The sequence below is a fragment of the Astyanax mexicanus genome, chromosome 8 (genome assembly GCF_023375975.1).
Source record: "Astyanax mexicanus isolate ESR-SI-001 chromosome 8, AstMex3_surface, whole genome shotgun sequence".
NCBI classification, from domain to species: Eukaryota; Metazoa; Chordata; class Actinopteri; order Characiformes; family Acestrorhamphidae; genus Astyanax; species Astyanax mexicanus.
In genome coordinates this window covers 31,972,128-31,989,251 of record NC_064415.1, presented here as the reverse complement: position 1 = coordinate 31,989,251, position 17,124 = coordinate 31,972,128, and the positions used below count along the sequence as shown (strand labels likewise).

Sequence of the window (17,124 nt, the reverse complement as noted above, 5' to 3'; positions counted from 1 at the left end):
CTAACGATTCCAATATACAAATTTAATAAATCTATTAACAACACTACTATCATACCTATCATCCCACAACACCACACTGCGCACTTCTCTGTCAACACTTTTAAAGCTGGATTATTTTAACTAGCTAAGCTAAATAAATAAATAAAAATGTTTGCTTAATTTTATTCCTGAAAAAGCACCACAAAGTCACTCCATGTTTATAGTTTCCACGTCAGACCAAATGCAAGACGATAAAACGATCTCTTAGGATTTCTTTCACTCTAAAATGGTGCAGCCTGCTCCACCTGGCTGTAATTTAGCAGTCAGCACAGTTTAAGTTTGAGGAGTTTATTTCAGCCTCTTTTGTTTGTTTTTTATGTTTTTAAGTAGAAATATGAACAAGAAATTAATAAATCAAATAATCAAACAAGGTGTTCAACTTAACTTAGATTGACTTCTTTCTCATTCCACCTTAAATAGTGTTGCGGTTGTGTAACTCAATGTTATATTTTAGTTATATTTTAATGTTATATTTTTTAAAACCTTAGCTAGTTAGTTAGTTAGTTAGCTAGCTAACTGGCTAACCTAGCTAGATAACCTAGCTAGATAGCCAGCCAAATTACATTAAAAAAAAAAAAACAATTTTAGTCCTACAGCTGCATTTCATTCGTTAATAAATTAAGAACAATTATAAAATTAAAGTGGTTTGTCACAATACTGCTAGTTAGTTAGCTAACTTAAATGCCAGCTTCATGTGTTATAAATAACTTAAAATACTTTAAAAAGGCTCCTGACAGAAAAGCTAAGCTAGCTAGCTAGCTAGTTAGCTAGCCAAATTACATTTAAGGGGGAATGGGAAAATTGAGAAACCAATTTTAGCCTCACAGCTACATTTTATTTGTTATTTAATTAAAAACAATTCTAAAAAGAGTGGTTTACAACAATACTGCAAGTTATGTTAATTTAAAAAGCCAGTTTAAGGTATTATACTTTAAAACGGTGCCTGACTGAAAAGCTAACCTAGCTAATGCTAGTTAGACAGATAATAGCTAGTATTTTAACAAAAAAGGGTCGCATACAATATATTTACTATGCCTAGTTCTTGTCTAGCTACTGTACACTTGCTAAAACATATATTTACAACGGAATATTACATAAAAAGTAGTATTTAAATTAACTGAATTACCTTATTGGGCTTCACACAGCACAAGAAAATGGTTTCAGCTTCTTCTGTCAGGAGTGTGGAGAAGTGTGGGAGGAGCCTAAACTAATTAAACTCTCAGAGAGAGTTATTTACTTACACTAATTTTTAGCATATTATTTTATTTTAGTATTTTTCCCTAATAATGTTTTATATTTTATTTATTGTTGGTGCCACTTTAGGGTGGGTTTATAATTGATTTAAAATGTAATATTATTAGTGGTTATTAATTATACAGTAAATACTATAAAATAATGAACTAACAACTAAACAAAAAATCGAAAAGGCAAATATTTACCTGTCATTGGCCAAATATGCAATTATTCAACATTAATTTATACTGTAAACATCAGATCTTTCTTGACATTTACTTTATTTTTTCAGCATTCAGCCTCCACCTATCATGTTAACAAATATACATTTAAATATTAAACTCTTCAGATAAGTTATTTAATTAAAATGATAAGGACATTCTGTATTTTTTTGTATTTTTTTGGTCTATATTTTTGTCCCTGTCACTCTCACCATGATAGTTGACATCTTCATAATTGTAACTGGTATTGATATAACTTTTTTTTTTTAGCTGGTTGGTAATTATTTGTAATTTTTTTCAATCTAACTAAAATGTTAACGAATGTTGTATAAACCATTCACAAACCATGTTCAAGTTTTTTTTTTTAAAGTGGTACATTATTCTTTATGATATTCACATACAGAACCGATTCTAGACAAAGAGCTTCTAGGGATGCTGAGCATCCAGTTAGACCAGTTATGTATTGATGTATATACACAGTATATTGATTTATATCAATTAAATAGAATATAATAGACTATTAATGAAATTCAGTACAAGGGATTAAGAGGTTAGGTTTTAAATCAGGAACACTAGATAATTTTAATAGTCAGTTATCGATATTATGAACACCATCGACAGATTCTGAGGATATGATCAAGATGCACAAAAGTTGCTGTCTTCATTATTAAAATATTATGTTAGGCCACAACAAATTTACTTGTATAACAAAAAGCAACAGAAATACAACATTTTAGTATTTTTAAGGGTGTTTGAGTTTGAGAACCCATTAAATTGGCTAAATATTCCTGTATTCACATACTTGCACAGATTTGATTCAACTAAATAATCCATTTTATTTGTGTTTTTTACATAGAGAACAGTGATTTGGACCCAACTATTATCGCTTTGGCAACATCAAACATCCTGTCAGTAGTTGTGATTTTATTTCTCTGCAAAAAGGTACACAACAGTCATCATAAAGGTAGGTTTTACACATAAGATGCTTGTTCAGTTTGTGATTCTTAAGAATGTACATACACAAAACTGAATGCATTTGTATTGTGTTTCTTATATATATATATGTGTTATTCAGTTGTTAAAGATGCTGCTGAAGGTCAGGCTCAAGTACACAAGGTGATTATTGAATTTGTATTTATTTATTCATTTATTTGTTTATTTTTAACTACAAAATCATTGTCCTGGTGTGCAGTAGTTGTAATTAAGAACAAGAATTGGACGTTTTTTTCACCTTCAATTCATAAAAGTAATGCATTTAAATTAAAAATACAATAATTATTTGTAATACATATGCTTAGTTATGTTTAAAATGTTACGTTTTCGTGGTGGTGTCTGTCAGACTGGAGAAACTGGAGATCTGAACTACGCAGCTCTCAGCTTTACTCAGCCTCCCTCCTCAAGAAGAAGCAGAACAAATAACAGCAGTGATCAGCCTGTGTACTCACAGGTGAAGAGCCATCAATAAAAGCAAAATTAATATTAAAATTACACCTGGAAAGTACTTTTATTGTAATTGCTCTGTTTACAGTATTCATTTATTCATACAAATATCCATATATATTGTACAGTTAGCAACTGTGTCTCTGTATTGATTACTGTTTTTATATTTTCATTTGACCATAATTACTGTAATATGTTCAGAATGTTTAGGTCAATATATTATTTTTAATTGTGTAATTGATTATAATTATTATAATATTGAAATTTGCTGACTGTTCAGCTTGCATCTGCATGGTGCATGGTATTTCTGATTATTTAGGCTTTCAGTTTTACTGTATTAAAGCAAGCAAAGCAATCCTAAAATGTTTCCTGAACAAATGTCAATTTCTAAACTAAAATAAAATGTTTACTGTCTATGATTTTGCTTGTATTTTCTATGCTTTCTCAACTTATTGTAATTACGGGTTATATTAACTAAACATGTTCCAAAAGTTTTAATAGTGGAACAGGAAACTAATTATAAAAGCAACAGAACCATTTGTAAATATATATATATAAAACACAACTCTCAAATGACCTGAAAACAAAGATTGTTCAACATCATGATTTAGGGGAAGAATATAAAAAGCTTTCTTAGAGATGTCAGCTGTCAGTTTCCACTCTGAGGAACATAGTGAGGAAATGGAAGACCACAGGCACAGTTCTAGTTAAGGCACCCGCACTGTTAATATAGTGTTGGATATAAATATAAATATCTGCGATGTTTCTATCTTGGCAGCTGGAAATACAGGTACACCACTGATCAATTTAAACTCTGTTCTATGCCCAATTCTGTGCACTGTGCACATTGCACAAGCTCGGCACATGTATACACACAAGTAAACGTGCTGCAGTGTGCAAATTTAGTTTGATTTCAACAATAAACAGAACAACGAATAAAATAACATTGCTGTTCCTTTAAGTAAGCTGCTGGTGCACCTTTACATAGTGGATGCGCAGATCAGTATCCACTGCTGAAAAGCGCAAAGCGCTATGCTGTTAAGATATCAACGAGCCAAAGTCAGAGCTCCCCTGGCCCATAAGAGGGAATGGCGAGTCAAACACTACTAATTGGTTTATTTCACATTGTGCCTAAAACACAGCCATGATGAATTAAGAGAATCAGTACACGCCTTTTAGCACATTTTGAGCTGTGAAAGGCGTATTTGGCCCTAAATCCAGCTGCACAATGTGCAACTGACCGGTGTGCTATAGATCACTAAAATAGGGCCCCAGTTCAGACACCCAGTGGAAGTTTTTACAGATCTTGCCTTGAACACTGTCAACAAGTATGAAGAAGCTGGTCTGTTTTTGACCACAACAGGAAGCCAGTGAAAGGAATGCAGCAAGGGAGTCACATGACCATTCTGAATCAGTTGCAGGGGCCTGGTTGCCCACAATGGAAGACCAGACATAAGTGAATTGCAGTAGTCAAGTCTTGAAATTACAAGACATTGCACAAGTACTTCAGTAGCTTCCTAAGAGGCTATACAACAATCACAATAGTGTACTCTAACAAGTTATTTTGTGTTTTAGTCACAAGAACTAATATTATTAAGTGAATTTACCAGCCAGTACATACAGCTTTCCCATAAGGCTCCTGGCACCATATATTTGCATACTGGGTGTGCCTTCTCCCTTACTTATCATTTTTGTGTATGTTGCCCAAAGCTGCCTTATCCTAGGCCTGCATTTGTTTAACATATGTGTTGGTTATCAGGCCTCAGTGTTTGTAGGCTGTAGGATCAAATTACACTTTTTCTGTGTTTCTGTTTGTCGCAGTGCGTTGGCTTGGAGCTCAGGGTTCACTGTTATGCTGACCCTTCTTCTATTTTATCAGCTCTTTAAAAAATATGCAAAATATGTTGAGAATATCTGAATGTATTAAATAAACTAAATTCTGCCAGGCCACAATACTTAAAAAGATTTTGGGTTAATTAAATAAATGTTGTGTGAACAAAAATTAGTTGAAGTTGAATAAACATGAATGATCTAAGTTATTGTAACCCAGCTGTTTTCTAGACATTTAATGTAAGGTTGCCCCTTAATTAAGTGCTGCCCCTTTAAGAAAACCGCAGCAGTTTTCACACACACTCTACACACTTTTTGTCAGTTCTGTCTGCTCCCATAGCTGCTCCCGCAGCTCCCATAGGAATGCATAGGCAGGAGAGCACGAGGCTCAGACGATTAGGCGCGAAGGGAGAGAGAGGTCTGATAGCTGCAGCTAACTCCAGCTGCCGTCATATTAACTCGTGTTTACTGATTCTCCTGCTAGGTGAGCATTGTCTGCTTACAGGGCATCCTAGTGCATAGTTATGAAGAGCTTTATATGTTTTATTTGTTTCATAAAAATAGCACTAAATGTGTTTAAAAGTTCTGCCGAAGTACGTTCAGTTTAAGTTTGAAACTCCGGTTTATCTGCTCTGTATTAGTGGATTATATGCTCTCTACATGCTTTAAGCATGCAACTCAAATGTTTTGAGTAAAATATTAAGTGTATTTTATTTATTTAAAATGCTCTTTATATGCTTTAAATATAAGCATTTAGTTCCTGAAGTTTTGGTTAACATATTAAGTGTTTTATTAACTTTAAATGCTCTGTTTATGCTTTAAATAGAAGCATATAATTCAAGTATTTTGAGTGAAATGTTAAATGTATTTTAATGACTTTATATTGCTCTTTATATGCTTTAAATATAAGCATTTAGTTAAAGTGTTTTAAGCGAAATACTAGAGGTATTTTCTAAAAGTTCTAAAAGTGTATGTTTGTTTAGTAAGTATTTGGGTATTTTCATTTTTATTAATGAGTACTTATTGATTTAGTGTTCTCTGTATAAGATTAAAACTCTGCTCAGACGATTAGGCGCGAAGGGAGAGAGAGGTCTGATAGCTGCAGCTAGCTCCAGCTGCCGTCACATTATTAACTCTTGTTTACTGATTCTCCTGCTAGACTGGTGGTGTGCTCAAGCTAGTTTCCACGCTGAGAGAGAGAGAGAGTGAGGCGGAGAGTGAGATGGAGAGTGAGGGAGAGTGAGACGGCCGCATCTGCTTTAAACCTTTCTTCTACGGAATTGAGTTTCTTTTTTTGGGTACCCAAATAGTTTTTTTTTTTTGGTGGATTTTCCCTTCAATTTTTCCTCCCGGAGTACGAATTGTTCAAGGACTGTTCCAATCCCCTTTTTTTTGTCTACTTCACAAACTCTTAAAGGAATTGTTCTCTGGAAAACCAAATATACATTTCAAGGTTAAAGAGCTCTTCCATATTGTTCAGTGAATATATTTATATTTGGGTTTAATCACATTCATACAAGGTAAATTCAGGGAAGTGTTACTGTGTACATTTTATATAAATATATGTATATATTTTTTATTTTTATACTCATATATTATTTTCATAAGTGTCTTTGTATATAAAACAATTGTTAACTTTTATTCATTGCTGAGAGAAAGAAACGCTCCAGTCCACTAAACTCTTATTAAGTTGGACACAGGTAGTACACTGCTACCGACCCAAAATAAATGCCCTTCACTACCAGTTATATCAGTTTCTTTTGTGGCTCATTTATTTGGCTTGGAACATTTTAAAGTTTGGTTACATTATCATCTAGCTTTCACTCAGTTAAGTTGAAAAAACATTAATATTGTATATATTTACAACTTAACTGAGTCAAATTAAAACGATAACTTGGCTGAGCGAAGTTGAACCAACAGCTAACCGATAGTAAAACAGTTAAAAGTCCATTATTTCTAAAAAGTGATTTTGTGTTTTAGTCAGAGGAACTAATATTATCAAGTTGAGTGAATTTACCGGTCAGTACAACTCAATGAAAATGAGTTCAGAGATCTTCAACCTGAAACTTAAAAATGTTTGTTGTGCTAATAAAAAAAATGTGATTTCAACCAGCTTGTAGTTTACTACACGTCAATGCTCTTTCTACAGCGTTGAGTTATACAGATTTCCCATAATACTCCTGCCACCATATATTTGCATATTGGGTGTGGCCTCTCCCTTACTTACCATCTTTGTGTTGTCTGTTGCCCAAAGCTACCTTATCTTAGGCGTGTAGTTGTGTAATATATACGTTGGTTGTTAGCTCTTGCCGTTTTAGGCTGTAAAAGCAAGATACCTTTGTTCTGTGTTCCTGATTGGTTCAGTATGTTGGCTTGGAGTTTCAGAGTTCATTGTGGTGCTGCCACAGTATTATGCTGCCAGTTTTGGAAGTTCTATAAAGAGATGCTACATATGTAGAGAACACCTATGTATTAAATAAGCTAAATTATTTAAGCCCACAATGCTTGAAAAAATTATGTATTTACAATTTAACTGAGTGAAGTTGAGACAATTAATATATTTTTTTCTGTGTATGTGTACTTTACCTTAGGAGGTAACTAAGAGTAACTATAACTGTGATGTGCCTGATGTTACACCATATGTCATTAACAAAAACAGCCAGCCTTTCGCTTAGTGCTCAAAGGCAGCCAACTTCCTGCAGAGTCAACCACTACAGACCTCCAAACTTCATATGGCCTTCAGATCAGCTCAAGAACAGTAGAGGGTATAGATCTTCATGAAATGGGTTTTCATGGCTGAGCAGGTCCACCTAAGCCTTACATCACTAAGCACACAGCAGACAAACAGATACTTTTAGCAATAAAGTGCATCTTTAGATCCCTTTTAGACTATGTGTAGAATTTGGACTCTTATCTCCCTTAGAATGACCACTGGCCTTTCTGTGCCTGCTCTTGTCATTCATCACTTGCAGTATTTTATTAATACAACCCTGATACAAATGACAGAGACACATGACTTACGTGTGTTTGTTTTTTATTAATTTATTAAAAATTATGAATTCATGCTGATTTTATTCAGTTCCTTACATGTTTACAGTTGGCACTTGCATTAAGTGTGGCTTTAATTGCTTGATGCCAAATATGCCATATTCTTATTGTAATCAATGATATGATCAAAAATAAAACAAAAACCCAAATATTCTGAAAGACAGTACAGTGGCTGCAACTACAGCTGCAAGTCTTTTGAGGTTTGTCTCCACCAGCTTTTTTTCCCGGGCCATTGGCCTGTATTTTGCTCCATCCAGCTTCCCGATCTCTGCTAAAGAAAATCATCTCTACACTGAAAAAAATAAATCTGAGCGTTAGTAAATGTAACGTAATTAAATATGTTATTAAGAACAAAAAATATGTTTCTACCTTTACATGAATATATCTAATTTTTAATTACTCCACATTTGTTCAAAATACAAGACATTGTGTATCTTTTCCTTAATATAATTTATTTATGTAATCCCAACAAATCTTTTTAGGTACACCTGCACAACAAACTAAAGTCTTGTTATATTTACTAGGGTTTTAGTCACTACCTGTGTCAATGCTCTTTCTACAGTGTTGGTTCATGCAGCGTTCCTATAGGCTCCTGGTACCATATATTTGCATATTGGGTGTGGCCTCTCCCTTTCTTACCATCTTTGTGTTGTCTGTTTCCCAAAGCAACCTTATCCTGGGCGTGCAGACATTATAATTTATATGTTGATTGCCAGGTCTCAGTGTTGTAGAGCTGTAAGAGCACATTAACTTTATTCTGTGTTTCTAGTGATCACAGTATGCAGGCTCTGAGCTACAGAGTTCTCTCTTTACTGATTTTACTCCTGTATTGCTCCAGTATTACACTCTCAGTATTGGCAGTTTAATAGTAATATACTAAAATATACTACTTTTTAAAAAGGGCAAATTAAACACTTAAGTTGAGTTAACTCAGCTTTTTAAGTCAGCAGTGTACAAGAGAAAATTAAGTTGACAATACTTAAATTTCCCATGTATTGTCAATGGACTCTAAGTAAGTCCTGAAGTATGTTAGCCCTACTTGAGAAAATTGAGTTGTAACTATTTGAAAAAGCATGTTAGCACTACTGGAAAAATTAAGTAGTAAATACAATGGCTACTCTTGCTTGATCTACCTAATTATCTGATGCAAAAAGTTGACATGATTTTTTAAAGTAGATCAAGCACACTATTTTTTTCAGTGTACAGCATGATGCTGTGTACAGTGGGGATGGTGTATTCAGGGTGAGGAGCTTTTCTGCCACACATTTAAGCTTAAAACCATGTTTAAATACTTTTGCAAACCACTGCCATTATGACAATGTTAATCTGGATACAAAATATAGAATAACACATAAATACCAAGAGAAAGTTACTAAATGTTACTAACATATAATATGCATATTTGTAAAATAAAAACTGTTAACAGAACAGAAAAGTACAATGAAAGTACTTTCTATGTGTAATTGTAACACTAATTTTGATTCTATTGACGGATCTTTACGTGTGAGTACACAGACTGATCATCGCTGTTCTTTGTTCTGTTTCTTCTTGAGGAGGGAGGCTGATTAAAGCTGAGAGCTGCGTAGTTCAGATCTCCAGTTTCCTCAGTCTTTCAGACAACATACAAAAAAACATATAACATGTTAAACATAATGAAAAAATGAAAAAATAAGTAAATAACTGAAATTATATATTAGAGATAACCTTAATATTTTTACATACTAATCAACACAATCTTTATAGTTATAGAACCACAAATTAAGTCATTGAAGTCATAGAGACCATGTTTCTGTAGTTTTAATATACCAAAAAAACATGAAATAATCACCTTGTGTACTTGAGCTTGACCTTCAGCAACATCTTTAACAAAATAAAGAACACAAAGCATGCAGTTCATATTGTTAGAAAAATGAGTAATTACACATTTATAGGCATTACAAACTTACAAATTTACAAACATCAGTCCGAGGTGTAAAGCCTACCTTTCTGATGACTGTTGCGTAACTTTCTACTCAGAAATAAAATGACAGCCAGGGAGATGATGTTTGTTGCTGCTAAAACAATATAAATTGGGTCCAAAAATTTGTTCTCTATAAAAAAGACAAATAATACAGATTTATAATTAAATAAAACTAATAAAAAATCTGTGAAATGTCTGTAAACATACAGTAGTATGAAAAGGTTTGGGCACCCCTCATAATTTTATTGATTTTTCATTATAAATCATTGGTTGTTTGAATCTGCATTTTTTTTATTGAAGAGTATAATACTTGTGTTGTAAACTGTCTCATCCTCTTTAACTCAAAATCTTTTAATAAACCGTCCTAATGGAAATGTGGTATAATCTCAATAATACATTACGACGTTATAGCACTCCCTTTTGTGTTTTTTTTTATTAAGTATGAATAAAATATCCATTACAAAAGAATAGAGCATTTTTTTAAGGAAGAAAACTAATAATACATTAATACTGTACAGATTAAAGTTCTTTAACCTTTTATCGTGTGGTAAAAATGTTTATAGACCAAACCCAATGTCTTATAATTATTGATAAATGAAAGTTTGCAGGTTGTTATTGCATTTTATTTTTATCTGTGACCATAAACCAACAGTGATAAAATGAAAATCGTGGGGTTTATCACAAATATTTTTTTATGACAACATACTAATATAACAACCAAAAAACATGTATTACCTTACAAAAACTTGCAGTAAGAAGTAAGAATATACATTTATTTATTTACTTATTTATTTCAAAATTCCAAAATATTACCTACCAAAGTTTAGTTTAGTTCCGTTCCCAAAGAAGATGTGTCCACATGCAGCTACAGCACAGTAGTAAGTTCCAGCATCAGAGAGGCTGAGGTTGTTCTTGGGGAGTTTGTAGATACAGCTCTGTGTAGGAGAAACAGTCTCAGAGCTTTTCTTACACTGATCACTCCTGTTTCCATGAGTGAAGATGATTCCTGGATCAGATTCTCCTGATCCGTGTCTGAACCAGTACACACTGTGATCTCCTGCAGAGTTATCTGTGAGTATTGAACACTGCAGAGTTGTATCTCCTCCCAGTTGGACTGGATCTGATACGGGAGGCTGGAGAACAGTGTAGAGACTTGAAGGTTCGTCTAAACAGAAAGAGAGTGGCGGTATTTAAAGATTTGAGTTTTGAAATTGACAGTAATGTATAACGTTAGATTAGTAGATAAACACGTACCTTTGAGGACTAAAATTGTGCAGTGGAATAAAGCTACATCTGAATAATATGCAATAACGCAGTAGTACGTAGCTGAATCAGATGGTTCTGCGTTGGAGATTTTCAGATTAAAATTGTTCTGGTCTCTTACTGCATTAAAGCGGCCGCTCTTATTAAATCCGTTATGATATGAAACTTTTACAATGTGATAAGCCGAGGCTACGAGTAGAGGATTCTCTCCTGGAGTCTGTTTAAACTATGCAGTCGCCGATGCATCAACTGATGGAAACGAGCAATTCAGACTAATCGTTTCTCCACGCTGAACGTACTTCACACCGTTTGGACAGGGCATGGCGTTCTTTGTAGTTCCACCTGAAAAAAAAAAGAAAAATAAACATGATAAATATGCATCAAATAGTATACTTTCTTTTTTATATAATATACTGTATATCACACAAAGATCCTGAATCACTATGTTTGCCATTTGAAGTTGGCAGTTATAAGTTCATTATTATGCCACAAAGACTTTCTTGAAAAGGGAAATATATTTAGTGCGGCAATGGGAGTGGCCTTATAGCCTAATGCTTCCTAGAAAAAATAACATTAAACTACCGCTGTCACACACAGATCTTGATCTTGAATCAATATTTTTCACTTTATGACATAACACTGAGTTGGCAGTTATTAGTTTATCACAAGGACATGCATTAAAAGTGAAAAAAAAAAATCTGTGAAATTAAAGTTTTTTATGTGACAATAAAATAAACACAACTTAAGAAATACTAACAAACTTTAAAACTAATACAAAACACTGTACCTAATATTGTCAGTAACAAAACAAGCACTTCTAATCCAATTATGGCCAAACACATCCTAGAAAAACTGACAATAAACTATTGCTGTCACACAAAGACCATGAATTTGGCAGTTGTTGGTTTATTATTACATCACAATGACTTGCATTAAAAGTAAAAAAAAAAAATGAACAAAACTTTAATAATATTAAAAACTTTAAAACTAATACTAAAAAAGTACCTAATATTTTTTATAACAAAATGAGCACAGGTAATACAACCATAGCCAAATGCTTACTACTAAAATAACAATAAACTATTGTTGTCGCACAAAGATTGTGAATCTCTTTTTTCCAAGTCACAACATAATTTGAATTTGGCAGTTATTATTTTATTGTTATATCACAAAGACTTGCAATAAAATAGAAAAAGATAAGGCTTTCTTTTTTCTGTAAAGTTGAATGATATTCTTTTTTAATTTTTACTGTGCCAATAGCAATAAGCACAACTTTAACAATACTAAAAAACTTTAAAACTAAAAAACATTATTTAATATTGTATATAGCAAAACAAGCACACATAAGTTTATTATTATATCACAACCACTTGTAATCCCTCTTTCTGTAAAGTTAAATGACATTTTTTTAGATTTTACTGTGACATTGGCAATAAAGAAAACTGTAATAATACCAACAAACTTTAAAACAAGTACTAAAAACAAACACATTTAATCAAATTATAGCTTATCGCTTCCTAGAAAAAAAACAACAACTATAAACTATTGCTGTCACATTAAGACCTTGACTCACAATTTTCCACTTTATGACATAACTTGAATTCAGCAGTTATTACTTTATTATTATAACACGATGACTTCAATTAAAAGAGAAAAAAGCTTCTTTCTGTAAAGTTAGCTTGATATTTGTTTTAATGTTTTATTAATACAAAAAAATAGAACTAATATTAAAAAATCCTTAACTAATATTGCATATAGCAAAACAAGCACAGTTATTAATTTATTATTATATCACAACCACTTTCATTAAAAGCAGAAAAAAAATGTTTTCCCTCTTTTTGTAAAGTTGAATGACATAGAATTAATAGATATAGATCAGATATTGTAGATAACAAAACAAGCACATATAATCCAATTATAGCCAATATGTTTCTAGAAATAAAAAAATATAAACCATTGCTGTCTTATTAAGACCTTGAATCACCATCTTCCACATTATAACCTAATTTGAATTCAGCAGTTATTATTTTATTAGTATGTCACAATGACTTCTATTACAAGTGAAAAAAAAAATCCTTCTTTCTGTAAAGTTAACTTGACATTTGTTTTTTTGTATTTATTTATTTTACTATTTAACAAGAGTAAAAAAATTTAAAACTTAAACAGTACCTAATATTGTAGATAACAAAACGAGCACATACAATCCAATCATAGCCAAACGCTTCCTATGAAAATCAGAAACAAAATCATTAATTCAGTAAACAAAAGAAAACTTCACCCACATTCTATCAGTTTTACACAGAAATGAAGGTCTAATGAAGTTCAGTAAAAATAAGTTTATTCTCTGAGTGTACTTACAGTTCTTGAAGTTCTTGGGCAAAAGTTCTCTCTCAAAAAACTTCTCCAGGAGTGCTTTTATATTTCTAAGCTGAAAGCAGATTGGCTGCCATAGCAGGAAGTTCAAGTGGGCCTCCTCCAATCACATCAATGCGCATAAATTTAGAACTTAATATGCAGATTTGACAAAGCAGTGAGACTTTTAGTCTTTTTTTAGATTTTTAGTTCATTTTATTTAAATCAGCTTTGTCATTAATATTAGCCTACTAGTGTGGAAATGCAGGAAATACATGGTAAATAATCTGCCAAAAATAAGTTATGTCATATTTATATGTTTTTACATACAGATAATAATGTAAGGATTAATGTTGTATGATCTGTGTATTTTCAGGACTAAAGTCACACAAAGACAGCACGTTAATTTATGAACATTATTATAAACACTGAATAATTCTAGAGTTTATTTATAATTATTTATAAAGCCAATGTTAACATAACAATGCATTATTATTTAGTTAGAATGCACCAACAATTGAGCAACTAAAATATTTAACTGAAAATTACAATAAAGAATAATTTATACAGAACAATAACACTGTCCTGCTTTTCTTATGTAACAATATGTATCCTGGTATCTCCTCCATGCACTTGAGATAATGCTGGACTATCCATGCAACCTGAAAAGTGAAAAGCCACCAGTAGTGAAAAGGACATTAGCAAACCACAAAACTTAAGGGTTTTGCCTTATAGTAAAATTCACTAACAACTGTGTAGTTACACACTATTAATACATGTAATAACAGTGTAGTTACTAATGAAGTATGCATTGCTACAGATTAATTATTCTTGTTCATGTTATGTAGTTATAAATGAGTATAAAAGTTATACAGTTCAGTTATACAGAATGAATGATTAGGTTTATTATTAAAAAATAATCCCAGTTCTAATTACATACCCCACAAAAGCGGCTGAATAAATATTATACACATAAAATGTACACAGAACTTTGAGTGGTCCAGCAAGCTAGGTGCTGCCACTATGTCAGGAGATCGCTGGTTCAAATCCCATGCATGCAGCTTGCCATCTGCTGTCGGAGCCCAGAGAGAGTACAATTGGCTATGCTCTCTCTCTGGGTGGGTAGATGGCGCTCTTTCCCCTCATCACTCCAAAGGGTGATGTCGATCAGCATAAGGCGCCTGTGAGCTGATGTATTGGAACCGAGTCGCTGCGCTTTCCTCCGAGTGCGCTGTGATGCCACTCAGCATTGTTACATCAGCAGCAGTTTGTAAAAGCGGCGGTGTCTAACTTCACGTGTATCGAAGGAGGCATGTGTTAGTGTTCACCATCCTGGTGTTGCAGCCTTACTAGTGATAGAGTGGACCTAATGAATGGGTTGGGTTAATTGGCCGTGGATGAACTTAGGTAGAAAATGGGAGAAAATGCATACAGAACTTATACTACAGACACACTATTACATGTGAAAATTTACACACACTAAGGTCATAATTGATGCTGATACATACAATTACTGCATACTTCACCAGTAGTTACACTTTTATTACTTGATTGTTAATGTGTAACTACACAGTTATTACAGACACTTATTATAAATCGGGACCAATTAGAGTTTGTTTCTGTGACCATTTACATTTTAGGGGTTTGTTATCCTTTAACCTCTCTAGTGCCTCTCTCATGGCTTTAACTTAATTTGCACAAAAACAGGTGAACTTAATGTACAATCATTTTACAACTGAGTTTTTATTGATGTCCCTTAAATTTGACTGACTTTGTGTTATACAGTAATGATTAAGTGTTTCCTTTATTTGTATTTGAGCAGTAAATATTTAGGCTATTTAATTTATTCACTATAAAGAAAAACCTATAAAAAAATCTTGATTTGTATCCAGCCCTTGCCCAGATGTTTAATTTAGAAAAATGTTTTTTTATTTTATTTTGATGCATCTCTATCATTTTTGTAGCATCTTACATCCTACATCCACAAAAATATATGTAGAAAACATATTTACTGGAGAACTCTGACACTTTTCCATTCTTTAACTTTATTTATAAAACACTTCCTGTGCACTACATCCCATATAAGATGTTTACCACAGTGTAGATATCTGACACACTGCAGTCAAGAGTGAACTAGTGACTACTGAAACTTTCAGCCACATCAAAAGAGGATGCTTACCTGGTAATGCTGCATCAACAGCACTTAGCAAAAAAAAAAAAAAAAAGAGGTGGTGGCTGGCTTTACATGTGTTGGAGAAGGCATGTTCTACAGCAGGGGTCAGCAGTAGGCGGCCCGCGTGCCAGATGTGGCCTGCCAGCAAGAAACATCTGGCCCTTGAGGTTGTTTGAACTATAATTAAAAAAATAAAAAAATATAAATAAAATACCTCTCTGGCTCCTCTCCTGTCTCTCTCTGTCGCACTCGGCGTGACTTTAGTTTCCGCCTGTTCTCGTCTTTCCGCCCTTTCTTGGGCTCCCTATCTCCTTATAAAGGCGGGTTTTTCCTAACGTATTAAAATTTACTAGCTTTAGTAAATTTACTTTACCCGCGTGAGACAGAGTCCTGCACGGGTCCGTTTTTTGAGACCCGCACCCACCCATATCCGCAGAGTACAGCACCCACCCACCCGTGAACCCGTGGTTATTTCAAAGTTAAATCCGTACCCATCTATGCCCGTGAAAAATCACACAAATCGAAAGTATTCCCATAGCGCACTTTATTTTTCAATGTGCCTGTGGAAAAAACAACAACAAGGTGCCAATGAGGCTTCTATAGGAAATAAGTGCCAAACTGTTGGTAACATGAGACATTGTTTTTGTTTCAAAATGTCTGTGTTTTTTTCGAGGAAAAAACGTCAGTATGACAAAGTAAAATCACCCTGTGCATGGTAGAGGCTTATATCTTAATATCTATATATCTCAGGTTGCTGTGCAGGAGCCTATGCCTATATCTAAAAGTAGCAATAGGCTAGAAAAAAGCCAGAACATTGAACAAATGCCAGTGTAACAACTAAATAAAATGACATAGGGGGTGTCTTAATATCTAGGCAATCTATCCTAGGTGGAATCTATCCTGTGCTGGAACAGCATATCGTCCACAGTCCCAGGTTTGAGCTGCGTTCTGCGTTCTTGGATCACAAATCCAGCGGAGGAAAAATCTCTCTCACTCGCAGCGCTGGTTGCGGGGATTGAGAGGACACTTCGCGCAATTTTATTATTATTTATAATTTTATTCACGTGCTACCCATGCTACCCACTCGTATTTAACTTGCCCGCCCGCATACCCACCCATAAAATTTCAGTATTTGTAAAACCCACCCGTTTCAGCATTTATTACCCGACCCGACCCGGTGCAGGACTCTTGTGTGAGAATCGGCCTGTTTATTCATTTATTTTTTGACACCCCCCCTGCCCCATGCCACCCACTCCAGCCACATAATGAATTGGAAAATATCTGGCCCGCTGCCAAACTTAATTGCTGACCCCTGTGTTACAGTCTACACCCTACTGATGTTTGGGGCTTTGCAAGTAATGTGGGTAGCATCATATATCATCAAAAAGATGATAGCACAAACACTGCAGTAGAGGATGGACTAGTGAATACTGACATTTCCAACTTCCATATAAAAAGATGCTGCTTAAACTGAATTTTAACAACTTCTCAGGGAAAACAAATGACTAAATATCAGAAAAGAAGCAGGCCCAACATATATTTATTTTATATATACCTTCCTTTTT

The 17,124-nt window shown here is 33.6% G+C and overlaps 2 protein-coding genes across 2 annotated transcripts in view; one reads left to right on the top strand and one right to left on the bottom strand.

The window, feature by feature from the left end:
• The window catches only part of LOC111190124 (uncharacterized), a 137,373-nt gene extending 134,300 nt beyond the window's left edge, over nt 1-3,073 (top strand). Inside the window, exons 6-8 of the mRNA XM_049483115.1 lie at nt 2,350-2,457; nt 2,569-2,609; nt 2,833-3,073. Of these exons, the coding sequence (XP_049339072.1) occupies nt 2,350-2,457; nt 2,569-2,609; nt 2,833-2,958 (275 nt within the window). The 3' untranslated portion in view covers nt 2,959-3,073. The remainder of the gene's footprint in view (nt 1-2,349; nt 2,458-2,568; nt 2,610-2,832) is intronic.
• A 4,744-nt stretch (nt 3,074-7,817) lies between these two features.
• LOC103024712 (uncharacterized) lies at nt 7,818-15,987 on the bottom strand. The gene is made up of 7 exons (XM_049483114.1): nt 15,928-15,987; nt 11,026-11,260; nt 10,589-10,936; nt 9,794-9,901; nt 9,640-9,671; nt 9,313-9,420; nt 7,818-8,103 (listed from the first exon to the last, which is right to left on the bottom strand). The coding sequence occupies exons 1-7, from the start codon at nt 15,985-15,987 to the stop codon at nt 8,083-8,085; spliced, it is 912 nt and encodes a 303-aa protein (XP_049339071.1). The 3' UTR covers nt 7,818-8,082.
• Between the last annotated feature and the right edge of the window lie 1,137 nt (nt 15,988-17,124).